The sequence below is a fragment of the Hemicordylus capensis genome, chromosome 4 (genome assembly GCF_027244095.1).
Source record: "Hemicordylus capensis ecotype Gifberg chromosome 4, rHemCap1.1.pri, whole genome shotgun sequence".
NCBI lineage: Eukaryota > Metazoa > Chordata > Lepidosauria > Squamata > Cordylidae > Hemicordylus > Hemicordylus capensis.
Window position 1 is genome coordinate 148,758,352 of NC_069660.1, and position 26,910 is coordinate 148,785,261.

At 44.2% G+C, this 26,910-nt stretch overlaps 1 protein-coding gene and 1 long non-coding RNA gene across 10 annotated transcripts in view; both read right to left on the reverse strand.

The window, feature by feature from the left end:
- Positions 1-709: 709 nt before the first annotated feature.
- On the reverse strand, positions 710-6,788 carry LOC128322009 (uncharacterized). Its single transcript, XR_008305472.1, has 3 exons — positions 6,323-6,788; positions 5,196-5,246; positions 710-826 (listed from the first exon to the last, which is right to left on the reverse strand). It is a non-coding gene; the product is annotated as an uncharacterized LOC128322009 (long non-coding RNA).
- A 4,486-nt stretch (positions 6,789-11,274) lies between these two features.
- HMCN1 (hemicentin 1) overlaps positions 11,275-26,910 on the reverse strand; it is a 409,401-nt gene continuing 393,765 nt past the window's right edge. For 8 of the 9 annotated variants that reach the window (XM_053242914.1, XM_053242912.1, XM_053242911.1 and 5 more), the window contains 4 exons: positions 22,454-22,804; positions 17,005-17,124; positions 14,229-14,355; positions 11,275-13,028 (listed from right to left, as the gene is read on the reverse strand). In XM_053242914.1, coding sequence (XP_053098889.1) covers positions 12,662-13,028; positions 14,229-14,355; positions 17,005-17,124; positions 22,454-22,804 — 965 coding nt within the window. In that variant the 3' untranslated portion in view covers positions 11,275-12,661. The remainder of the gene's footprint in view (positions 13,029-14,228; positions 14,356-17,004; positions 17,125-22,453; positions 22,805-26,910) is intronic. The other variant, XM_053242913.1, reaches the window with a different exon arrangement.

Genomic DNA, 26,910 nt, shown 5'->3' on the forward strand with positions numbered 1-26,910 from the left:
TTTGATCACATAGGAACATAGGAAGCTGCCATATACTGAGTCAGACCATAGGTCCATCTAACTTAATATTGTCTACACAGACTGGTAGCGGCTTCTCCAAGGTTGCAGGCAGGAATCTCTCTCAACCGTATCTTGGACATCCCAGGGAGGGAACTTGGAACCTTCTGCTCTTCCCAGAGTGGCTCCATCCCTCAAGGGGAATACCTTACAGTGCTCACAGATTAAGTCTCCCATTCATATGCAACCAGGGTGGACCCTGCTTAGCTAAAGGGACAAGTCATGCTTGCTACCACAAGACCAGCTCTCCTCTCTGGTAGAGGAAAGAGAAAAATGTTCAGTCAAAGGGCTAGAATCTCAAAGACAAGCTGTAGTTTTTGACATCCATTCTACCTCATAAAAGCCCACCCCAAAGCACAGCTTGGTCCTATCAGGGTTGTCATCTTTAGTGGGTGAAGCACATAGGCACAATTCCATGGCAACAATTCTGTCCAATATATGCAGTAAGACTTTGTGAATGAAATACCAGGAAATTTCTTATCCCTGTGTCCTGGGATTGTTACCTCAGAGGAATAATGACAAGGCTGTATAAGCAAGTCCTAAGAAGGTGTGCTGTATTGCTGAATTCACTTTATGGACTGCACAATCTTTGTATGCAATAGTGAGTTGATTTTACGAGGAAGCAGATTCATGTAGTGCACTTGTCATGCCACAGGATGTCATCCTCATTCTACCAGACCTTTCCATGGGTTCATTCAAAGAAACATTAAACCCAAGCATTTAAAAGCTGCGGGTGGATCATTTTAATTATCTGTTTTGCAGACGGATCCTGTGAATGGAAAGAAATCAAGCTGAGTATAGTGGAACTTGCTCCCAAGTAAGTATGCAGAGGATTGCATTGCAACCTATGGATCTAACGACATGTTATGTGCAAATGTGCATATTAGAATCTCGGCACCTTTCTTTGTTCCTTTAGGAGAAATAGCAAGCAGTAAAAGGGTGAAGCATCCCCATCACGTCGCTACTTTCAATCATATCCTCTCAAAGCTACTTTTTAAAGCAGGGGAGATATTGGGTATTTGCACATTTCATTAGCTCCAAGTCTAACACTGTAAGTTGGTTGACACTGGAGAGGCATTATACACATTTCAGGCTGTCATTTCTGGTTGTTATTACATAGCAATTTATCTGGAAGAATGATTAATAAAACACATCATTTTAGGCTTTTTAAAAATTCTAGCTGATATCCAGACAAATACTGCAGTGGTGCTATGGAGGAGGGATGATTTTTGCACAGCTCTCAGGGAAACAGTTTCAGGAGACACAGTAGGCTTCAGAGGGAAGGAGAGATTGGCAAAAATAACCCTTCTTCTGTAGTGTTAGAACAGCAGTAGTCTGGACGTAAGCCACAGTATGCATGTGACATATAGGCCCTTTTAAATACTTGCATCCTCAATTTGACCCTTTGTGGTCAAAGTACACTATTACTTCAACAAGCAAATGCCCCAAGTCAGGTTGTTACTTCTTTTCTGTTAGGGTTCTTGTGTCTTTAATAACTGGATGGTAGGGGGAAATCCAACAGGTTCAGTTTTCTAAAGCATGGAGATGCATTAATAGGGAAAACTTCAGTTGTTGAGTTTCTGCTGTTAGGCACTTGTTAGGCACTTGACCTCCATGGTCTAGAAAAGAGGCTTTCAACAGCTCTTTTTGGCTGTTTATATTCACTTAATATCTATATTAAAACATGTTCCTGGTTTGCCAAGATTCCATTTCCTGCTCCACCAGGAAATGATGCCCTTGGCTGATGTGTCTGGGATTTACACCTTTCGAATGCTTCCTTTGGATCATCAATCCTCAGTAGTATAAGGAAGCTTAAAAGGTTGGGGGCTTTTTTCCCTTTCCCTTTTCCCTTTTACTGCATTCAAATGGTTAGAAAACAACATATGTGCAGCCTATTTCTGCTGCATCAGGAGTGAGGAAATGATCCAGTCACAATTCATGCAAAGAAGTAGCAGAACTGTTCTTAGCAGAGGCTGACTGGAAGACGGCAAGGCCTGTACTGCGAATCATGCAAAATGGCACTGGGAGTCTCTCTGTGGATTACTGCTTTGCGTAACAGGCCTTTAATTCGTTACTCTCAGGTAACCCAGTCCCAAGCCATAAGGTGGCTGAGCAATAACCCCCCAGCACCACCATTTAGGAATGGGCCTTTAGGTAGGAGTGGAACCACCTCCAAGCAGCGCCTTCCATACCCAACTCGGCCAGCCTATCCAAAAGTATACCATGGTCAATGGTATCAAAAGCCGCTGAGAGATCCAAGAGAATTAATAGGGTTGCATTTCTTCTGTTCCATCACTGCCGCAGAATAGGTTCTATAATGAGCTCTAACCTGTGTTTGCTCAGACTCACCCTGAGTTTTCCTCAGCCTGAGATGTTCCAGCCATCTCCCAGCTTGCTTCATTGCCCTCAGCTCAGGCATATACCAAGGTGCTACATGGGCTCTGCTTTGTGGGAAACGGCACTTAGGAGCAATTGCGTCAGCCGCCCAAGCGATCTCTCCATTCCAGAGAGCAATGAGAGCTTCAACAGGAGCGCCCACCACACCAGCTGGAAAATCCCCCAGAGCCCTCAGGAATCCATTGGAATCTATCAGGATCTGGGGGCGGACCATTTTAATAGGTCCCCCACCCTTGCAAAGTGGTGTAGCCACTGAAACTCTAAACCTCAAAAGGAAGTGATCTGACCATGACAAGGGCACAGATGACATAGCCTCCATTTTCATATCACCATCCTCCTGTCCAGTTGAAAAAAACCAGATCCAGAGTGTACCCTAATTCATGTGTGGGGACAGCCCCATGGTTGTCATGGTGGTCCTGAGCCACCCCATACAAGGCAGCCTCAGCATGGATGTTGAAGTCAGCCAGAACAATCATTCTGGGAATCCTCAACACCAAATCTGAGACCATTTCCGTGAACTCAGGCAGGGAGACAGCTGGCTAGCAGGGAGGGCGGTACACCAACAGAATCCCCACTCTGTCCCAAGAGCCCAACACCAGGTACAAACACTCTGAACGGGCATTCACTTGGACAGGGGGCCTAGAGAGAAAAATTGAGCTTTTATAAATTACGGCAACCTCCCTCCCAAGCCCTCCAGCTGATGCTGATGCTGCATAAATGCATTTCTGCATAATATATTTCTAATGTATTTCTTGCAGCATGCTAGCAGTTCTCTAGTGTGCCTGATGTACACTGGGGAATTACTGGTTGAGACAAAATGGGGGTGGGTGGGTGGAGATAACAATAACAACCCACAATAATATAAACTGGGAATGCTTTCCCATTCTGAATAGTGTGATGTTCCAGGGCAGTTTAGTTTCCTTTGGATGGAATATTTGGACTTTGGACTTTTTAATATTGCTTTATTTACAAATATACAACCAGAGTGGAGGTGGAGGCAAACAGGTGCTCCTACAGCAGATGGCAAATCACCAGGAAGAACCCATGGAGCTTCACTTTCAGCCAACTCCCATATCCAAAATATTTATCTTTGTTTTCTCCTCACTCAGTTCAAATTTCCAAATGCCGTTTACACACACACCCCCTCCCTACAGAACATTTGTCTCATGCCTGACTACTGCAGGTGAAGCATCCATTCAGAAAACCACCTGCAGGCATTAAGAAACATTTGTGAGGGCCCTGAGCACTAGGGCTATGCACAATCAATAATGTCAGAATTGGGCCCGACCTGATCTCATAACCATCAGTTCAGGGTCCCTTTGGACCTTTTACAATGTCAGGGTCAGGATTGAGAATGTTCCCAACCAAACCTAAATTGCTTTTAAAAAGCAACTGGGAATACTTACTGTGAAACCCGGAAGAAAGGCAACCACCAGAGACTCTAAGGGGAAGTAATGTAACACCAGACTCAGAGTCACAGGAGAAACCCAGAAATCAGCCTTTGGCCACTTTATTTTATAATGCGTGAGTTATAAAATAGACGTAAAACTTTAAAAAAGAAGAAGCATAAATGCATGTGTGGGCTGGCATGTAGGCAGGTGAGCAGAGATGCTTTAAAAAACTGAGCCATGATTGGTGGTGGAGAAACAATGTGGACTCCCACCACCATTAGTAGCTCTGAAATGCTCCGATTTTTACTGAACCACGTCGGATAACTCTGACCCGGCTTAGGCTTTCTAAGGTTGAGTCCGGTTTTTCTCTGACATGGCCCAAATTGGAGTAGTTCCGACCTCCCCAATCTGACCTGGCACAGCCCTACTGGGCACTCATCCAAATCTGATCAAGCTAGCTAAACTTGCAACAATACTAAAAACAAGCTTAGAAGTAACTCTAGTATAATTTAGGTGCTTAAAATATAACGATCTCAGGTTTTCAGCTTCAATTTTTTAAACATCTGTTTTAATGTTAGCCAATGGATATTTGAATTTCCAAAATGTTAATGAATTAAAATGGGCAAATGAGCAATAATCTCTCTCTGTTCTCTCTGAAGCGATGGTTTTTAACTCACTCTGGGCTCCTCAGAAGAAGAGTGGCATGTGAATGTAAAATAAATAAAATCGGTTATCATGGATTTAGGGGCATAGCCAGGTTGGAGTTGGCCCTGGACTCCTTCCCCCCACACCACCTTCTTGAGAGAGACACAAAGGAGAGAGCAAAGCTCAAGCTGTCACAGAGACCCCTCTCTCATTGTGCAATTGCAGCTACGTCCCTTCGTGCATTAGCCAATAGAATGGTCAGTGTCATGTTGCTGACAGTCACTATGAAATCTGATTGGTTTCTGTATGTAGAGCATTGATATTAACATCCTGAAGAAAATATTTTCCTATCACCCCCGCCTCCCCACCACCACCCAATGGTGATGCAGGGTGGCTTCTGGTATACCATTCCCACTTGCGTACAAATCCCCTGGGTGTGTGTGTGGATGGGTGTAATTCAACATGAAAGGTGTGTGCATATATAACTAACCATTTCTTAGTTGAGATGTATGGGGTGGAGATTGATAATTTCTTGATTGCCATTTCTGTGAATTTGCGGGGGGGTGGGGGAGCAGAGAACCACGCACATGTGCAGCCATCACAACTGTGAAGATATTTGAGTATCTGTGCCCAAGTACAGAATGCCACGCAAGAAGCTCAAATTTTGTACTTTAGTAATTGTGGCTATATGTACCATTTACTTACATTTCCTTATGCTTGGAAGGACTTGGAATGTTGTCAGACATTGCAGAGAAGCTATGGGAACAGAAAGACCAAGGGATTTGCGCTTCCTAATATTGCACCTCTTCATCACATCTGTTTCTGCACTTCTTTCTAACTTCTAAAATGGAACGCTAGCACCCTTCTACTCAACTACGACATGCATTCATTCTCTGCACATCTCACTGCAAGTGTGACTCTGGTGAAGGTTCCTGAGAAGCACAGAGAGAACTTTCTTCCCTGTGCTTCTCTGTAATAGCCAACATGATCCTTCAGCCACTGGCAAACTTGGTGTAATCGATAGTTTGCTGTTCCACCATGCAGCCCCCCTCTCCTCCATGTTGTGTTGTGTTGTGTTGTGAATGCTGTTAGGACATTGCTGAAAGCTATGTCTAAATGAGAAATATTTGTCCTGGCCTTGCCTGGATATTGCATGATGCGATGAGTCAGTGTGTGGCATAGGCTGGACTTCACAGGAAAGATGTATCATGCCAGTGTAGTACAGACGCAAGCCCAAAAATTCTGGCAGAAAAAGCTTTTCTTTTTACTCTTTTTCTTTTAATTGGCTTCTGAGGATCAGAAATAGGAGTCAGGAGGACTTGCAATTGAAATGTTAACTGAAGTTTACATCTCTCTCTTGTTTGTATCCAGAAGTTCATGACTAAGCATATAAGACATAGGAAACTGCCATATACTGAGTCAGACCATTGGTCTATCTAGCTCAGTATTGTCTTCACAGACTGGTAGCGGCTTCTCCAAGGTTGCAGGCAGGAATCTCTCTCAGCCGTATCTTGGAGAAGCCAGGGAGGGAACTTGAAACCTTCTGCTCTTCCCAGAGCGGCTTCATCGCCTGAGGGGAATATCTTGGAGTGCTCACACATCAAGTCTCCCATTCATATGCAATCAGGGCAGACCCTGCTTAGCTATGGGGACAAGTCATGCTTGCTACCACAAGACCAGCTCTCCTCTCCTTGACCAGCTCTCCTCTCCCAAGACGTATGCCCTCACCCTTTTCTAGTGGAAGTCAGCTACCTGGGGTCTTAATTCTCCCTCAATTTCAGCTGCCAAACCAAAAGGAGATTATAGAGGCATGGGAGTGCCTCGATACTTACAGTGAGGAGAAAAAAATACTGATTTTCTGTTCAAATTTCACTGTAGATTTTCACACTTTATTGCTCATAAAACTTTATACTCCAACTCTTCAAATTTCATATACATGAATTAGGCGAGAAGCACTATTAGATGTCCAAGTCTTGTAAAGATGGCTCCAAAAGTGAGACTGATATAAGACTTCCAAATGTCCCCCATTGTTCGTGACTAGAAACATGGATTTAAGGGGGGGAAACACTTCTATTTCCCCCTCCTATTGACACTCAAAAATTCAGATTGATAATAGACTAGTGTCTTTTGGGATTTAAAATTTTTTTTTAACCCACCCCCATGGTTCTTCAATCCCCTGTTTGTCTATTCTAGGGTTATGTGTCACTCGGTGCCTGTTTAGCCCATTAGATCCCTTTTGGCAGCTTTCAATACTATTGACCATAGTATCCTTCTGGAACATCTGAGAGTGTTAGGGGTGGGAGGCACTGTCTTACAGTGGTTCCACTCCTACCTCTCGGACAGATTCCAAATGGTGTCAGTTGGAGACTGTTGCTCTTCGAAATCTGAGCTGATGTGTGGTGTCCCTCAGGGCTCCATACTGTCCGGCCTCAAGGAGGAACCACTTGCTGCAGAACCCTCCTTCCAAAGGCAGTGTCTGCCGAGGTCCAATCATGAATTGTATAATGCTTCACAAAGGTGGAAAGTGAGGCCCATGTGACAGCTCGGCAGATATCAACTTGAGGAGCCAAGGTGGAGAACGCAGCGGAAGAGGCTGCACTCCTGGTAGAGTGCGCTGTAATTCCATCAGGGACCGGGGAAGTGGAACCAGAATAAGCAAATTTTGATTTGCCTGTTCTAGATGGGGGTCACACGTCCCCAAGAGGAACAGGTACGCAGTCTAGGAGTGCTTCTGGATCCACACCTCTCCTTGGTATCTCAGGTCGAGGTGGTGGCCAGAGGGGCTTTCTATCAGCTTCAGCTGATATACCAACTGCACCCGTTTCTTGATTGGAATGACCTCAAAACAGTGGTACATAGGTTGGTAACCTCCAGACTTGACTTCTCCAATGCGCTCTATGTGGGGCTGCCTTTGTATGTAGTCCAGAAACACCAGTTGGTACAGAATGCAGTAGCCAGGTTGGTCTCTGGGTCATCTCGGAGAAACCACATCACCCCTTTGTTGATAGAACTACACTGGCTGCCAGTAGGTTTCTAGGCAAAATACAAAGTGCTGGTTATAATATATAAAGCCCTAAATGACTTAGGCCCTGGGTATTTAAGAGAGTGTCTTCTTCGCTATGAGCCCCACTGCTCACTGAGGTCATCTGGAGAGGTCTGTCTCCAGTTGCCACCAACTTGGCTGGTGGCCACATGGGGACGGGCCTTCTTGGTTACTGCCCCGAGGCTGTGGAATGTGCTCCCTACTGAAATACGATCCTCCCCATCTCTGGCAATTTTTAAAAAGCACTTGAAAACCCACCTCTTCACGCAAGCTTTTTAAATTTTTAAGTTTTAATGTGTGTTTGATTTTTAGATTGCCTAAATCGTTTTAAGATGTTTGTGTATGTTTTAACTTGTTTTATGTTATTGTTAACTGCCCAGAGACAAAAGTTTGGCTGGTGTACAAATCTGACAGACAGACAAACAAACAAAATTGCCTAGCCTGGATTCCCAGCTTTCTTTCATTTTTTTAAAGCTAAGCTCTAGCTCTTCCAGAAGCAGAGTCAAAGTGGGTTGTTTGACTGCTCTTATAGTTAAACAGGCATGTTATATAAAGCAGCTGTCAAGAGGCAAATATTTTCTGAAATTGCACCTGGCAGATAACATAACTGCTTGCTTATCTGGAGCATGCCATTGCAGTGATGTTTACACTATGATGGCCAAAGGTTTATCCTGTCCTACTCCTTTTGCATTCTTCCAGTTCTCCCTCTCACCATTTTTATGCCAGTCAATCTGTTGACTGTGTGCAACACTGGTGTACTGCATCTGGTGACAGTGTCTATTGGCAGTGGCAGAACCAGTGAAACTGCCTGGGGACACAATTTTTAGCCTACTTTCCTGTCGGCTTATGAGATCACCTAGCATTCTTTGTGTGTGTCCATCAACTTGGCAATGCCTGGACCAATATGAACCAAACTGGATACAGTTGTAGGGATACATAGGGACACCTCAACAGTGTGATGATGTCATCCACCCCAATTCAAGATGGCAGATGCGTAAACTTTTGAGGCACGAGTGGGCTAACTTGAGGACCACCTAACCAATTTGAACCAGATTTGCTATAGCCATAGGGACACAATGCCTCAATGGCATAGTTTGTGATGGTAGGGATAGTGAAAGGAAAGTAGGCAGATTAGTTCTTACTAGAACCACTTGTTTACTCATTTGGTGGTGCATTCTGCCATTGTATCAGTTGTGTAGATTAGGTGCAAGGACCATATACTATGTCAGTGCTGCTGCTGCTCAATGTACCAAGACATGAGGAGCTGGTAACTATAGAGAACTTGCCTATTCGCATTACATGGCTATGTGCATATGTAGAGAAATTTTCCTCATCATTTTCAAGATGACAGGGTGGGGATTGGAGAAGTTGCAGCTCTGATAATTCTCAAATATATTCTTTGTTTTGTATCTATCTTTGACTAAAATGAAATATCATCTGAAGCCACAGATTATCTTTAATACTGTAAACTAATCCAGCTCACAACATTAATAAAATAGATACAATGTAAAAAAATAGATTAATAATGTTAAGCAAGTTAAAAGACCAGGCTAAAACAACATTTAGGATTACCATATTGTTTTAAGTTTCAAATTAAAAATTGTTTTTTAAAAAGCTAAAGCTATAGATTATTATAGTTTTTATAATTCTTTAAAACTAAAGAACCTACTGAATATACGCAGCAGATAAAACATTAAAAACCCTCTGGATGTGTTTTAAATTGTTTTTTAAAAACTCGGAGGGAGGGAGGGAGCGTGGCAAAGCTCTTCAGAGAGGGCCTTCCCAAACTGAGGAGGGCACAACCAAAAAGTCCCTGTCTCTAGTCCCTGCCAACTGGCTCTCTGTTAGGCCATGAGCAGGAGGGTCCTGGCAGGTTTATATGGGCAAATACAGTCTGACAATTATACAGGCCCCAAGCCGTGTAGAGCTTTAAATGTCAAGACCAGCACCTTGAATCTAGCCTGGATTCTGGAAGTGGACTGCTAACCAATGAAGCTGTCGCAGGATGAGTGTGACACTCTGGAAGTGACTTGCATCCATGAGTATCCTTGCAGCAGTGTTCTGGACCAGTTGGAGCTTCTGAACAGTCTTCAAGGACAGTCCCACGAAGAGTGCATTGCAAGAGTCCAATCTGGATGTTACCAAAGCATGAGTGACTGACGTCATGTCCAACTTCTCCAAGTAGGGTCACAGCTGGCATACCAGCCCTAGCTGGTAAAACACAGTTGCACACCACTGCCACCTGTGCCTCCAAGGACAGTGTCGGGTCCAGAAGCACACAAGCTGAAGACTTTGTCTTTGAGGGGAAGTGTGACCCCATCCAGGACCAGATTTACCTCACTACTCACGTGATCAGTTTTACCAACCCAGAGCACTTCTGTCTTTTCTGGATTAAGTTTCAGCTTCTTTGCTCCCATTCAGTCCAGAACACCCTCCAAACCCTGATTCGGAGTATCTATTGTCTCCCTAGTGTCTGCTGACTTAAGATAGGTAGAGCTGGATGTCATCAGCATATTTATGGCACTGCAGCCCACACCCATGGATGACTAGAGGTTTCATGTAGATGTTAAACAGCATAAAGGACAGAATAGATCCCTGTGGCACCCCATAGGCCAAAGGTGAAAGGGGGAAGCAGGTGTCCCTCAGCACCATCTTCTGAGTATGACCCTCCAGGTGGGAGTGGAGCCACCATATAACCTTGCCCCCAAGTCCCAACCCAGAAAGACAACGCAGAAGAATACCTCGATAGATGGTATCGAAAGCAGCTGAGAGATCCAAGAGAACCAACAGTCATACTCCCTCTGACTATCTCCTGGCATAGGTCATCCAATAGGGTGACCAAGGCAGTTTCGGTCCTGTATCCAGGCCAGACTGGAAAGGATCTAAGTAATGAGATTCAACCAGGGCTGCTTGGAGCTGAGACGCTGTCACACATTCCAACATTTGCTCAAGAAGGGGAGGTTAGAAACTGGTCAAATGTTATTTGGATCCAATGAGGATCCCTTGCTTCATTGACCCCTCGCTTCAAAGAGGCATTCACCACCACCGCTACCCAAGCTGCCTTCACCAGCCATGAAGGGCAAGCGTCGAGCATGCACATGGTAGGCCTCAGCCTTCCAAGCAGCCTGTCCACCTCCTCAGACAAGTCAGTCTGAAAACCATCCAATATAACAAGACCAGATAGTACATTGGCAACAAAAACCTTAGCATCCAAGACAGAAACTATACGAGCAATTTTATCTGCAAAATGTAACACAAATTGATCACAGCTGGCTTCCGAGGGTTCTGTTTGATAGTTTTTGGGGCCCTCACATAGGAGGCCCCGAACAACTCGAAAAAGCTCTGATGGACGACATTGAGTAGATGCAATGGTGGTGGAAAAGTAGGATTTCTTTGCTGCCATCAGCACCATAGAATAGGCCCTAATTCAGGTAATAGTACCCAAAAGGAACTAACCAAAAATTTAATTAGTCTTGGGTAATAAAACTTGCATAATTAAATCATCTTCTGAGGTTGTACGCTGATGTCTGACACATTTATGCTGGTTTACTTTATCTATTGTATTTTTGTGATCTAATACACTTACAGCTGGTCAATGACTGGAATAATGTACATATGCATGTAGGTATTAAAGAATTTATATCTATTCTCTTGAGATGACAAGTAAGCCCTTCACATTTTCCCCCTTCAACTAGAGAAATGTGAAAATTTCAAATGAAAAACTATAGCTGTCTTGCCATATTTAATTTTTAAAACATGTGAACTTTTATTTGGTAGTAAACTGTGTAAACAATACTCTTTGGTAGAAACATTTTTTTAAAAAGAAACTCTTGGTATTGCATAGAAAATACAAGCAAAACAAAACTTTATATATATATTTATATATAAATATACACAACATACTTTCATACAAATAGAATACATCTTGGCAAAAATTACTTCCAGAGTTTGTTACCACCATATACAGTGTATTGACACCTAACTCATTGCTTGACCAAACTTGCTAGAATTTTTATTTTTTTTAGGAACCTATTTGATTTTGGGTAGGCAAAATAACATCTGAACTAAATACTTTGTTATCCATTGAAGGCAATAATTATTTTGCTTGACGTTCACAGCAGCTGTGGCCCAATTCTGAGCAGGAGGGTAGGAGACACACTCACACACCCCACAGTCTCCTGATATAAAGAACAAGTGAACAAATACTAAACAGGTGTTCCCACCCTGTGCACCATACAAAGTAGACAGAAGCTAGAGAGAAAGAGGGGGGGGGAGTGACCCAATATAACCCCATAATCAGAAAGAGTGGAATACAGAACCCAAATGTGTTAAATTACTAGAGAACGAACTGTGTAGAATTTTTTTCAGGAGACTCAGGGACACTTTTTAAAAAAGGTATACACCTGAAGTGTAACAAGCAGATAGTTGAAAACACATATCTCAGCCAGGTGTACTTGTCAGGGAGCAGAGAATGGAAGCAGCTTCCTGTTGAGTGTGCTGCTAGTGGCAAGCTAATGTGTAATGTGTGAAACAGTCCTAACAACGTTCACATTACCTTCCTTGCTCCTGTTAAAGATACCTGTTTATTTGAATTAGCATTTGTGAATGTCAAGACTGTGACAATTTTCATGGTGACCACAAAAACTATATCTCCGCCAAGCATTGAAGAAAAATATAAAGGTGTTACAAGCTTTTGAAACAATCTTGCAATAATGTGAAAAATAAACCTTATTTAATTTTGTTGTGAAATGAATTGTTCTTTTCTTTTTCTTTTTTGGCCTACCCCATCTGACCACTAAATTACCACCCTATTCAGTACTTCTGATTAGTTATGAAGAATCATCAGAACAAGCTTTGGAAAGTGGCTGCTCCAGTGTAATAAATAAAGCAAGTGGTTAAGATTCCAAAGAATCATGGATTATGGTCATTTGTGTCAAGATGGAAGGATAGCAACAGGTTGGCAGGCAGAGAGAAGAAACAAGGACCAAAGATAGCACCATTTAAAAAAAAGAAGTTGCAAGGTCTGCAACTGTTACAAAATGAGGCAGCAGTCAATCTGGAAGTGGTGACACCCAGCGGCATGTATGCATGTAGTTAAAATACGTGGATTACTGTCAGCAGAGCTTTCCTAGTAGGGATATGCAGACACAGCTATATAGACTATGAAGGTTGTTTGATATTCAATGGCTCCATCAGCGCTATAGGAGAGAGCCCGGACTCTCATTCTGTATGTTTCTGGCTCTCGCAGAGGCCTGGTTGTGTACACCACTCCTTTCCAGTTCTCATCTCTGAGTGCAAAAGGAATTGTAGCATCTTCATTTACCATGAGGAAAGTTGTCCTTGGATGCATAACTCCATCTTCAGTGTAGGCCACTAGTCGGATTAAATCCTGATTGGCAGCAATTCCAAATGGGAGGGAAACAAGTTTGTATTCCAAGGCATAGGGGCTCAAGGCACATTCCAAATCATTAGGTGGACAGTTCTTGAGGCAGAACCTAAAAAATAAACACAGCTATGAAGACCCCAGACTATGATTGTATTAGAATATCGAAACAGCTAGCAGTTTTTTTAAAAAATTTATTTTAAAATTTTAAAATATGTTTAGGCATTGAATTCAACTAGGAGTGATTCCTCAAGGATAGGATTTGATGGTAGGTTTTGGAAGGGTTTTTTTTTGTTGTTTTTTAGGGTAGAATTGTAAAGTTGACATCATAGAATATCAAGCAATGCAGTTCAAGACATTACTATGTTTTTCTTCCAGGTAAGGGGATAGTACTAAAGATATGTTCAGAATGTGGCACAGTCAATTCAGCCCAAACTACATGTGGGAAAACACATGCACGGGTGCCACCAAGTTGAAAAATGCATGATGTAATATCACAGCATTAGCATTTTCCTGCTCATCCCTCCACTTTATTGGCTCCTGCTTGTGAGGGGCAGGAAAATGCTAACAGGATGATGTCATGTCATAGTGAAAGGCATGTCAGCAGTGTCCATGCAACTCTCCACAACACATCTCTTTCATCCCCTTACCTAACAAAGTATTGACAGCTTTTTAAATCCAGCTTTTAAATATATTAGCTAAAGATGTAAGAAAGGAAATAGCCATTCAATATGGAAGAGTCCATATTCTTCCATATGAATCCAGCCATTCATATGGAACAATTATTACCCTAATTCTCCCACTGGCTCAGGCCTCATCACCAAAGAGCAGGCGAAATAAAAACCTTTTGCTGCCTGACAGATACTTTAGCAGCAGATATATCACTATACTGTACATCATTTTAGAGATGTTCCTGTAGTTTTCCGGGGGGGCCTAAGTATATATTTAAGTCTACCTAGGAGGCTTAAATTAATGCATTAAAATAACTATAAAACAACACCTTCTATTATGCCTGCATAAGACACAAGGGGAGATGCTGAAGTCAAGGAGTTCTCAGTTATTGGGGGAACATATGACATTTAAAATATGGTGGTGGTCAACTTCTGGAAGTGATAGGGATTACTTGGACAATGCATAATTTGGGCTCTTTTTGGTTTGAGGGAGAGTTGAGAAAGAAGTTGTGATCTACATTAGCATGTATGCATAGATTGGCCTCTTAGTTTGTGCAAGTGTATATTTTTGTGAGGCAGTATGCACTGCAAGAGCAAAAATGAAATCCGGAAAAAGTAAGAGGGTTGAAAATGAAACATACCCAGAAAGAGGATCTCGCTGATAATTTGGGGGACAAGGTGTATCTATACATTGATAGCTTCCTCTCATGTTAAAACACATGCGATTTGGTCCACAGTGGATGTTCTGTTCAAGGCATTCATCTATATCTGATTGAATGTAAAAGGAAGAAGAAAGCCACCAGATAAACAGTTTCTTGATTTCAAATTATTTTATCAGGTAAACAGTAAAATAAACACAAACTCTTCTAGCCTATAGACAGTAAGACTTCAGTTTTTATACCGACTTGATGGCACGTAGTCAATCAATCAATCAATCAATCAATCAATCTCTTGCAATATGTTTTCCCACTTATTCTGAGGGTACATGTGTAGTCTAATTGCTGAGGAACAAGTCAATGAACAAGACAAACTATATTCTATGTCCTCCCACCCACAGATAGTATTTTTGTGTACAATACAATGATTCTGTGTGCAAGCATTTTCCTGGAGTTAAATGGCCACCAGTCAATTTGCTACATAAAGTGCACTGACCTTTGCTCCTCAAGAAGAGCAACAGCTAATCCTGAAATTACTATTACTAATAGACTAAGCTTATCCAAGAACATACAGTACTTAGTGGTTTGTTTTTGATGAGCTGCACAAAAAGCCACAGCAAGATAACTTTGTATAAATGGGAAAATCAGGAGTGGCACTTTAGAATTTAGTGGGGGTGGATGGGGGGAGTTAAACAAGGTTCAAAGCCCTCCTCCTTGTTTTATTTTCTTTGTCTTTTTACAATTCATAATAACTAACATAGAATGTTAAAATGTTAGAGCTGAAAGAGACCTTGGAATTCTCCTAGTACAATGTCCTGCTAGGTGTAGGAATCTGCTACCCTATCCCTGGCAGATGTCTGTCCAACCTCAATCTGAAAACCTCCAGTGAAGGAGTGCCTGCCACTGCACAAGACAGACTGCTGAACAGCTCCTACAGTTAGATAATTCTTCCCAATGTCTAGCCTAAATCTGCTTCCTTGCCATTTCAAGCTCAGGAGCAAGAGAGAACAACTTCACTCCTTATTCTATGTGATGGCCCTTCACATATTGGATGATGGCTATCATATCTCTCCTTAGTCTTCTCTTCTCCAAGCTAAACATACTCCTCTCCTTCCAACATTCCTCATTGGACTTGGTTTCCAGACCCCTCGCCATCTTGCTTGCACTCCTCTGAACTTGTACATCAATGTCCTCCTAAGATTGTGAGGCCCAGAATTGGACATAGTGGCTGACATCCTAACCAGAGCAGCATGTGTGTAATAAGGCCATGCAAGGACACGCTGGGAGCCTGTGCACAACTCCCCCAGTGGGTGCACTATTGCTTCAGAGGGCCAAGACTTCCAAATGCCACTCATGCATTTGGGCTTGAGGGTCAGTGACATGTGTCCAATCTTGCAGAACACTTCTAGAGTATGACCAATGCTTGGAAGTTTTGCCCCTGATGCAACAGTGCACATACAGGGGGACTGGGAATGTTGCACTTGGGCTCATGGTGGATCCCCACAGAGCCTTCTTACACTTAATTAGTCAGGATGTCAGCCAGTCCAAGTGAGGTCTGACCAGTGCAGAATAGAGTGGAATGATTGCTTCTCTTGATCTGGACTCTGCTGTGTCATTGCAGCCTAAATTGCATTTGCCTTTTTAAGCAGCTGCTTCACAGTATTGACTCATGTTCAACTTGTTGTCCATGAAGACATCTACATACGTACTACTACCAAGCCAGGTCTTCTCCCTCATCTGCTTATCCTTTTGATTTTTCTGACCCAAATCCAGGACTTTACAAGCATCTCCGTTGAACTCCATCTTGCTGATTTTGGCCCTATATTCAAGTGTGTCTGGATCAGACTGAATCTTGATTTTGTTTTCTAAGGTGAGCCCCGCCCCCAAACGTTATGTTAGCTGCAGATTTGATAAGCATATCCTCTACTTCCTCCTCCAAGGCATTTATAAAAACGTTGAACAGCACAGGGCTCAGGAAAAAACCTGCAGCATTCCACTTGATACCTCCTTCCAGGATGACATGGAGCCATTAATGAATACTCACTGGATGTCAGCAATGACAAACTTTGCTGTTGTAAGCGAAGGGAGTTGCGTGTTTTTTGTATGTGCAGTACATAGGCATAGATCACTTAATTGCTTATAATAATGACCAGTTCAGCATAATCCAGTCACCCCTCTATCCTCCCCATGCCCTTCCACACATAGCCGACCTGCACTCACAGCACTCTTTAATGCTGTGGTTGGTTCCTTTAACATAAGGAACCAACTGGATCCTGTGGAACCAGTGAGCTAAGCAGTGATACTGGTGCCTTGAAGATAAGGGGTTTGAAATAGCTCCACCCTCTCTAAAAGGCACCCCTGAATAAACTATCAAAATAATGACTATGAGGTCATTTATACAATCAAAAACTGTGTTCTACCCGGGTTTGGGAGCTGTGTGTGCTCCCACTTTTGGGTTGTGTGGAAGCAAGGTAGGAGGAAAACCTGGGTAGAAGTGATTGTGTGGAAGCAAGGTAGGAGGAAAAGCTACCCGAGCTTTCCTCCTACTTTGCTCCCACACAACCAAAAATTGGGAGCACACACAGCTCCCAAACCCAGACAGAACACAGTTTTTGGTTGTGCAAATGACCTCTATATCTGCATGAATGAGGCCCGCTATTTAAATAATTAATACCTCAAGATATTTGCTACTTCAAATTGTTAAGGCATTTATTAGCGAGAGGGTGAAAATGTCATACTTCTTGTTCAGTCTTTTGCTTACCTTGGCATGTTTTGCCATTGGGCATTACCCGGTAACCAGCTGGGCAGAAACACTGATAACTTCCAAGGGTGTTCCTGCACTCATGCTGACAAACATCCCTGTTTTCACATTCATCAATATCTGTAAGGAGCATGAAACGAAACATTAAAATATGAAGTTCATGAAACAACATAACATGAAAAAACCCTCTTCATTGCAAGACTGAAGAAATTAAATTAATTCTTACCAAAAACTACCCTGGGCCATCAAAAGCTTATAGACATAATTTACTAAACGGTTTAAGTGTTTTTCTTGGATGCTGCCATTTAGCATACTGAAAGAATTCCCTCATTTATAAGACTTTTGAGGTTGTTACATGTTAACTTTTCTTTTAAAGGCTGAATTGCCACGTGAAGACTATTAGAAGAATAATCTCTTGTCACACTCTTCAAAACAGGAAGAAGGGGGGAATGAAAACGAATACCCTCCAGTTACATAAATGGCCTGCAGGCACCAGAGAGGTGATAGGTGCAGCTGCCAAAGAGGTTAGAAGGCAAAGGTATGGGGCCAGTGTATACTTAAGAGTCAGTCAACATAGCTCAGAAGGCTGGCAAGAAAGGGCTGAATTACTAAGAGGAGAGTTATGCATGTCTTTTGGGAGCCATTCGTTTGATATATGGCTCCCCAGGGTCAAATCCCTCATTGGGCACAAATGCCTCCCTCACACCCTCAATGAGCTCACATTGACACCCAGAAAATTAGACAGCACTATTTATTATTGCATTTGGCAACTTTTGAGGCTGGGTGGGTACTGAAATAAAGTAGCCGAGTTCAGTCTGCCCTGCAAGCCTGTGATGCTGGGATTTAGAAAAGATGGAAAGTGAAAACCATCAGCAAATATGTAGTTATGGCTTTTCTCTGAGTGAGAAACACTTAAGGAGGAGCAAAGGAGGCTGTTCTCACAAGCAGCCAAGCCCAGGCTTAGAAGGTCAAGCCTTGGCTCGGCTATCTGTGAGAACCACCAGGATCCGGGCAGACCCGGCAGTGCTGTGGTGCCAAAGCCCAGTTCTTTGACAAGGTTAAGGGCACACACACCCCCTTAACCCACCTCCTGGGACTGTGTGTGAGCGCAAGAAATGGGTGCCTAGAGCGTCTGTCCCCTGAGGGAATACCCCCCTGCGTTCAGTGCATGTTGCACTGTGGGATACTCGGAGGCCGGGATTACGAGTCCCAGCCTCTGCCAGGAGCAGCGGTGACAGTCATCCGTGCTGCTCCCGGCAGCTTTGGCCGTGTGGGTGCGCGGCTTGCATGCCGCAGGAGCTGCACACGGCCACCTGGGGGATACATGGTCATACTGTAGCTCTTATATACATTAAATGGGATGGAGGAACAAGCTTTTCCAGACCCGAGGGAAGAGGTGTCAGGGAGCCACGAATGGCCCTTCAAACATGTCCACTATGTCTGGAGAGGCATCTCGACTCTACACACTTAGAGGTCCTTCACACAACCAAAAACTGTGCGTGCTCCCAACGTTTGGTTTTGTGGGAGCAAACAACTTGGTAGGAGGAGGGAGAAGTGATTGTGTGGAATCCAAGGATGAGGAAAAAGTTGGGTAGCTTTTCCTCCCACCTTGGTTTACAGTCGTGGGAATGACCTCTTAGTGTGCCAAAATACCAGTGTCTAGGTAGCAAAATAAGACTGCCATGTAAAGTATGCACTAAGCATTGAGAATGCCCCTGATTGCTTAGTTTGCCCAACTGAATTCCAAGACAGCTGGAGGCAGGAAGCATGGGCACATCACCAACTTGATTCCCACTGCCTGGCTGAAGCAGCTGTACCATGCATTCGCTACCAAATTCAGAACGGAAGCATCCTAAGCAGATAACTCAGTGCTGATTGCTTTGGAACCTTACGATGCTTAACTAAGATTCATGGGAAAGAGCTCATTGGAATCCAGTCAGGGAAAGCAGGCATTTGAAATTCATTGGGGTAGGTCCATGGCGGAGCATCTGTTCTGCATACAGAAGATCCCAGGTTGAATCCCTGGTATCTCAAGGTAGGGCTGGGAAAGACTCCTGCCTGAAACCTTGGAGAGGCTGCTAAGCTTCAGTGTAGACAATACTGGGCTAGATGGACCAGTGGTTTGACTCAGTATAAAGGCACTTCCAATATTCCTATTCTATGTTTGCACACGGGTAAAGCAGAGGCTTCATTATTCTTGATCATTTTTTAGATTGGTTGTACCTACACTCTTTTTGCTTATGTTAGGGAGATTTTATTTTATTTTGCATCCTTCTAAGTCAGGCCTGCTCAACTGAGGCCTGCCCCCAGCTGTTTTTGGACTACAACTCCCATAATCCTCCACCACAGTGGCCAATAGCCAGCAGGACTAGCCAGTGTGGACACTGCCGGGGGTGGCGGCGGCGAGAGGCACCTTTAAGGAGGTAATAAGCAGGTGCTTACCATTGTGTAAGCAGCACCTGCAAACTGTGGTGCTCCGTGCAGGGCAGCAGTGCTCCACCCGGCATCCGGCGTGGCCCTGGTCTGCGCGTGTATGGAGGTTCAGTGCATGCACAGAAGCTAGGGCTATGCCATGGCCCCACCGGATGCCAGGTGGAGCACCGCCACCCCGCACGGGCCTGAAGGCAGAGCACTACAGCTTGCAGCTGCTGCTTACACGATGGTAAGCACCTGCTTATTACTTCCTTAAAGGTGCTTCTCACCATCACCCACCCCCGGCGCTGCCCTCACCGGCCGCTCTTGATAGCCAGGGATTATGGGAATTGTAGGTCAACATCTGCAGGAGGGCTGAAGTTAAGCAGCCCTGTTCTAAGTAGATGGAGGATACCAAACCATTCTGAGACGCTCCTTTTTATTCTTTCTCTGGGACAGGTTCCATCACAGTTTGCTATTAATCATCTGCTTACCTCATTCTCAGTTCATGGAGGGTTATTTATCAAAGCAAGTCTGCCAATCAGATTGGATAAATTGTGGAGATAAGGATAATGTTGTGGGATTTTTTTAAAAAAAAGGCTGGAGAATTTAGCAGGCTGAAATGCCTGCTGTTGAATGCATTCTTGATTCAGTTGCAAACTAACTATGTATTTTAACAGCATCAGAATTTTTTTTTAAACCTTACAATAAACTACAGGACTGTGTTACTAATGTAGGGCAAAGTAACCTTTTATTCAGCAAAGTGGCTTTAGCATGAATACTTTGCATTTAATTCTCTACATCAATTTCCACTTGTTGCACAGAACCAGTGACCTGGGCTGGTGTTCTTGAGTGGGAAAGAAATCACATGAGTTCTGAAACCTGGGAGAAAGGGTGGTGACTGCTCCCTCTGTGCTTCCTAAATGAAGAGTCCAATGCTGTGTCACCTCCAGGCTCTCACCAGTGCGCTTTCTAGACTAGACCCTACAATGGGGTCAGGACATATCTCGGAAGTGTGCTTCCATACTTCCTGCATCGTGACACTGCAGTCTCTATGCGGACAGCAGGGTGCCGTTCACATTTCCAGTGCCTTGTTGCGAATTTAATTGCCGCAAAATAGAGCTAGGACGCCGTATATCCAGCATGAAAAAGTTGCTGTTTAGTTGGGTTGTTAGTTGCTGCGAGACTGCTCCCCCTGCTGTTTACGTTCCGAATGCAACTTGCCCAAACGGAGGCATTTTGCTGCTGATGAGCAGCTAGGCTGGAAAGTGCCCAGGCTCCTATCTATGTTTGAGGGGAAACTGACTAGCATAAGATGAGCAGCACATGCAGTGGTGCTACTAAAATAAAGTCAGGGGATAGATTTCCCACTGGTGTTTCTCCATAACCGCAGAGAACATAGTGCCTCCTTCTTCCACAGCCTTTCTGCCTGCAAACCTCAGCTGCATTAAATGTTCCATCATGGCCAGTACAAGCCAGTTCACAACAAGGTTACTGGGAGAGGGAGAGGGGGATTTGGCAATGGGTGGGCAGCAGCTCCTTCCCTCCACCCCCTTGGCAAATGACGGGGGAATGCGTGGCAGCAGCTTTTTCTCCTCCTCACTCCTAGAGGGTGGCAGGAGGAGGAGCCGCCATCACCACTACCATATCCCCCCTATTAGCTGAAGGCAGGAGGAGCTGCCAGCAAACCTCTTGGCAACAGCTCTTCCCCATCCCCTCCCCTGCTAACTGAGCCAAGAGGCACCTTTTCAAAGTGGCGATTCTCTTTATTTAGCAGGGGGAGAGCAACTGGCCCTATCCATTCCGAGCACAGCATCCCTCCAGTGGCTGTTGCTTATGTTTCTTTTTTAGACTGTAAGCCCTTTGGGGTCAGGGAGCCATTTTATTTATTTATTTATTTGTATCAATGCATACTGCTTTGGGAACTTTTCTTCCAAAGCAGTATATAAATATCTGTTGTATTCGTATTCATATTCAACAAATGGGCTTGTCTCCCAGAGGTTCCTGTTTCATTACATGATGCCCTGGGACAAAATCTGTTTGTTGAGCGGGGAGAGGGGGAAAGGATGCCAGAAGTGTCTTACATCACAACTGCCTTCTCCCATCTATCTCCCTAGCCACAAAATGACAACACCTTCCCCATATGGGCACTGGAATTTGGGGAGTAGATGCCACCTAGTGATTTGAACATCTGAAAGACCTGTTCTAAAACATGCTAACGGTGAGGGAAACCAGGCCCTGGAGTAACTAGGAGCTGGCTGACATGTGAATAAACATCACGGAGTGATTTGCAGCTTGTTTGGTGAACGGACTGTGTAAGAAAGCTTATGATGGTTCATTTGCATACGCAAGTCATCACTTGATACTGTGAGAACTGTGAGAACACCAATTTCCCGGGTAATCCTGGTCAAACTGCAGTGGTTAAACCACATTTAACCAGAGCAGAAAACCAGGATCAGATGATTATCTATCATGGTTAAATCCAGGATCACTGTGATTGTGAGAATGCAGCCTAAGTGTGATCCCACCCCCTAGTGGTGACAAAATGTCTGCTGCTGTCCCATCCATCTCAGTGGAAAACTGTTTCATAACCAAGCCATCCATTTTAACCTATACATTTTATATACTGCACTATAGAGGACTTGACCGACTTCATTCTGTGTTCATGCCAATAATAAATGTCTCCTCTGTGCTACAAATCTATAATTCCCATTTAGAAGTTGTACAGAGATCAACATTAGTTTGATTTAAGCAAAGCTAATAGGCATGTAGTTTACTTTGGAATTAGTTTTCCACTGCAAAGGGATGGAGGGAATGGAAATATGTGGTGAATGTAAACCATAAACTGGTTTTGGTCTCGTGGGTTCTGCAAGATTCATATTTTGCAGATTCAGAAGTTAAATTTACATATAGTGGTAAGATCTTATTGAAGAGCATCCCATAAAATCACTCTCATCTTGTGTAAGGTGAATGACTAGAAAAACAAAATTGGACTATGCGTTACATACACACATACACACACACGTGTGACATTTACCTACACATTTGTTATTTCTTGCCTCATAGCCTTCAGGGCAAGTCTCTCTAACATTCCTTTTATTCCTGGAGATGGGAACTCTGCTGTTCCTATACTCTGAGTAGGAGCTGTAGAGATTGGAGGAGTGCCTGAAATACTGCTGAGGTCGATAGTTGTCTCTCACAGGGGATAATTGAGCATAGTTATAGCTATTGTAATAGGTGCCATAATCTGGCAACCTCTCCAATCCAGCGCAAGATTTGCCATCGCCTAATAAATGTTGTCCAGGTGGACAGATACACTTGAAGCTGCCAGGGCTGTTGGTGCATTGATATGCACAAGGTTTAGGCACTTGTTCACATTCATTAATGTCTGCTCATGTGACATGATTCCAAAGCAACAAACCATGTGACAAAGGGAAGGAGGAAAAAAAACACAAAACAAACAGCACATCAGTCTGTAGAACAAACTGGCATTACAAATGTGATTCTGAAATCACAAAGCTCAGTTTTGCAGGATTACATGAAGTGCATGCATTATTCTTTTTGTGAAACAGTTTATGGATAGCATGTAATTGTCCCAACTACAGAGAGAAAGAGAGAGAGAAAGATGAGTCCTGGATCAACTCAACAAGGGAACTCTCAAATTAAGTGACTTATAATACAGTAAATATTGAATGGAATAGAGGCTTGAATGGGTTCTTATTACTCCCATTTTTCCAGAGCAAAGTATTATCCATTCATTTAATGCTATATTCTCTAGGGCTGCCACATCCGGAACTGAGAGGGTTTCTAAGATCTTAAGAATTTCAAGTGCTTGTATTGAAATCTGAGTCTTTTTCTAATATAAGATTAAATTTCTTACCTTGCCCCCAAAAGAAAGAATGAGCATTTGTTAACCAAAACATGACAATGAAAAATATACTCAAAGGGTGACAGAAGTATAAGCAAGTGTGGTTTAAATATGCAGCATATGAATCTGCAGCAGAACTTTGAAATACGCCACAGCCTTGCATTAAAAGGAATGCATAAAGCAGAATCTTGGGTGCCTACTGTATATCATGCACAAGCATTTATTAGTCACTGTCTCTTTTTAATATCATGACCATGCTTCAAGACACACAAAACTCATTTGACATTAGTATTTAAAATTTAATCTAATGTGGACATCCAGACCCACTGCTTCTATTCTAGCTATTTTTAGTAACTGCAGAGACAATTTTGCAGTTGTTTTTTCTAAGAAAATTTACTTATAAAACTGGCTTGTTTATCCACTAAAATATATTTAAAGTTATCGATTCTCAAGTTCTTTTCAACCAGCCGTTCTTAGGAAACCCCATTGTGTGTGTTTTGCTTCAAGTTACTTTCAGGACACTGTGAGCCCTTTCTCACAAACAGGAGAAAGGGGCAAGCTTTTAAACGATGATCCATTCCTCTTTGCTGGGTGTGTGGATTGCCACTCAGAGGATTCTCTGCCGCTGCCAGCAGGAGGGAGGTTTGGGGGCCTTGGAAATCCCATCATGCACTGTGCAAGATCTCCCAGTACTGGCAGGGAGCCCTGCAGCTGGGGCTGGCAGACGACTGAAAATACAAGGTTAAGGAAGCGCTTGCTCTCTTAACCTTGCTTTGAAGGTGAGCTCTGGAGGCGGATTTGCTGCCGCACTACCGCTGAGCTGTGGGGCTCCTGGCAATTCTCATGTACTGGCAAAAATGGGCTGGGCTTCCTTAGCCCAGTTTTGCCTGCCCGTGAGAACAGCACCTGTGTACATTTTTTACTGTTCTGTTCTTGAGAGAGCATCCCTGTGCAGCTGAGCTGCTCTCTTTGCTTTGTTTTTATTAAACTTGGAGTGAGCGCTCCGCAAACCCGGGCTATCTGGCCATGAGTAGCCGTGGCTACTCGCGAGTAGACTCCTGGAGGGTAGGCGAAAAGCCGGCTCCGGGGGTTTCCCCAGTATGCCCTGCGCGCTCACGCAGGGCATACTGGGGCTTCCGGAGGCCATGTGGCCCCTGAGCTCCCCAGCCCCCGCCAGCTCCGTCACGGGTGGGTGGCCGATTTGGCCGCCCAAGGCTCCCTGCCCGCTCATGTGCGCGGAGAGCACGCTTAGCCCACTCTCCCTGTGCACTGGAAGAAACCGGGTCTCACTGATCGTGAGACCCAGTCCAGTGTTATGTACAGTTCTTTCACATTATTAGGTTTTCTAGGAGACAGATTTGAGAAAAAGAACAGAAGATGACCCAGCAGAGATTGGGAACCTCTACTGCCTCACCCTTGAATATCTCCTTCAAAACATAGGAACATAGGAACACAGGCGGCTGCCATATACTGAGTGGTCTATCTAGAGTAGTCATATACAGCTGCCATATACTGAGTGGTCCATTGGTCTATCTGCCTGTAGTTCAGTATTGTCTTCACAGACTGGCAGCAGCTTCTGCAAGGGTGCAGGCAGGAATCTCTCTCAGCCCTATCTTGGAGAAGCCAGGGAGGGAACTTGAAACCTTATGCTCTTCCCAGAGTGGCTCCACCCTCTAAGGGGAATATCTTACAGTGCTCCACCCTCTAAGGGGAATATCTTACAGTCGCCCTTTCATATGCAACAAGGGTGGACCCTGCTTAGCTAAGGGGACAAATCATGCTTGCTACCACAAGACCAGCTCTCCTCTGCAACATTATCCTTAATGTTATCTTATCCTTAATAAGAGCCTCCTGTTTGGGAAAAGGTGGTGGCAGTGACCCATGACATTTCACTGTGTCAGGACAAGGTTCAAAGTGAGCACCTTGTCATGGTGAGTGCCATCTGCCCAAGGGTATCCCATGGAAAGAGGCAATGGTTTTGCCATACCAGCAGGCTGAAGGGATCTTTCCTTTCCAAGCTCACCCTGATACATGTGTTTCTGCCATTTAAAAACAGTTGATGGGAAAGGGAAGATTGTTCTATAGGAAAGTAGGCAGGGGGAGGTCCAAAGTCAGGGGGAATGGGAAGACAAGGAGCTTTCCCAGACAGCAGGCTTTAGCGTGGGTTTACTGAGAGGCTTTACTGCAAGTTCGAAGTTGCCCCCCCAAACTAAAGCAAAACATATAAATAAATTGGGCTACACTCTAATGCCAATAAAAAAAAACCTGAATTGTGTGTGAAGTGCTCCCTGATAGCTCTTAGGGACCTCTAGGTTGATTTGGCCAATATGTGAATGCACCCCCTCCATTCCACAGGAGATGCAAATTAAAAGCCGGGGGTGAAAAACTTCAAGAAGTCCCTTGTATGGATGTGCACGAACTGGCGCTTGGCTGGTTCGGCGGTGTGTGTGGGGGGGTACCTTTAAGGAGCAGGGAGGGTGCTCACCCCACCCCCCTGATACATTTTCCCCACCGGCACTGTCTCCAAAATCACTGGTGTGGGGCAGTGGCGTACCTCCTTACTGCCCCGGTCAGCCCTGGACCGGAAGTGGCCAGTGCGTGATGTGTGCACGTGCATCGGCCACTTCCGGTCCAACGCTGACCGGGGCAGCAAGGAGGTATGCTGCTGCCCGCACCAGCAGTTTTGGAGACAGCACTGGCAGGGGAAACACGGCAGGGGGATGAGCACCCTCCCTGCTCCTTAAAGGTAACCCCACCACCGGTGAACTCTGGACCTCTGAACTGGTTCATTCACATCCCTAGTCCCTTGGACCCACATTTGACTGGAGGCTTGGATTTCATTGAGAGGCACAGAGGAGTGAGGAAGCAGATACAGAAGTATATGTGGCTTTGCCAACTACTTGACAAAGCAGAATAACTGAGGGATAGCCAGCCATGTTGCACGGCATCCTTCTTCTCAAAGCTCAGGGTGGTGTACATAGGATTTCTTTTTCACATTTCATCCTTACAAGAAATCTGTGAAGGCACGAGGTGGAGGGACATTCATAGAAGGGAAGCTCTGTCATCATTTATATAGGCTCAAACAGCTAGTCTGCATGTTAAGAACATAGGAAGCTGTCATATATTGAGTCAGACCCTTGGTCTATCTAGCTCAGTATTGTCTACACAGACTGGCAGAAGGCTGCAGGCAGGAATCTCCCTCAGCCCTATCTTGGAGATGCCAGAGAGGGAACCTGAAACCTTCTGCTCTTCCCAGAGTGGCTCCATGCCCTGAAGGGAATATCTTACAGTGCTCACATGTGGTCTCCCATCCAAATGCAACCAGGGTGGGCCCTGCTTAGCTAGGGGGGCAGGTCATGCTTGCTACACTACCTGGCATTACATGCAGTGCACTGGGGTAACCACTTGTTAAGCAGCTAATTAAAGCAAGGAAGCATGCAGAGTTAAAATTGGTCCTGATTCATCCCATTGCAACATGTGTTTCATAAAATGTACTGGTTATGATACTTGCAAGCCCACTCTACAAATAATGGGGAGCACCCAAACTATGTTAGTCATGACTAAGTTCCATTGAAATTAATTGGACTAGACATGGATTGTTTCAGTGTGCTTAGTCATGACTAACT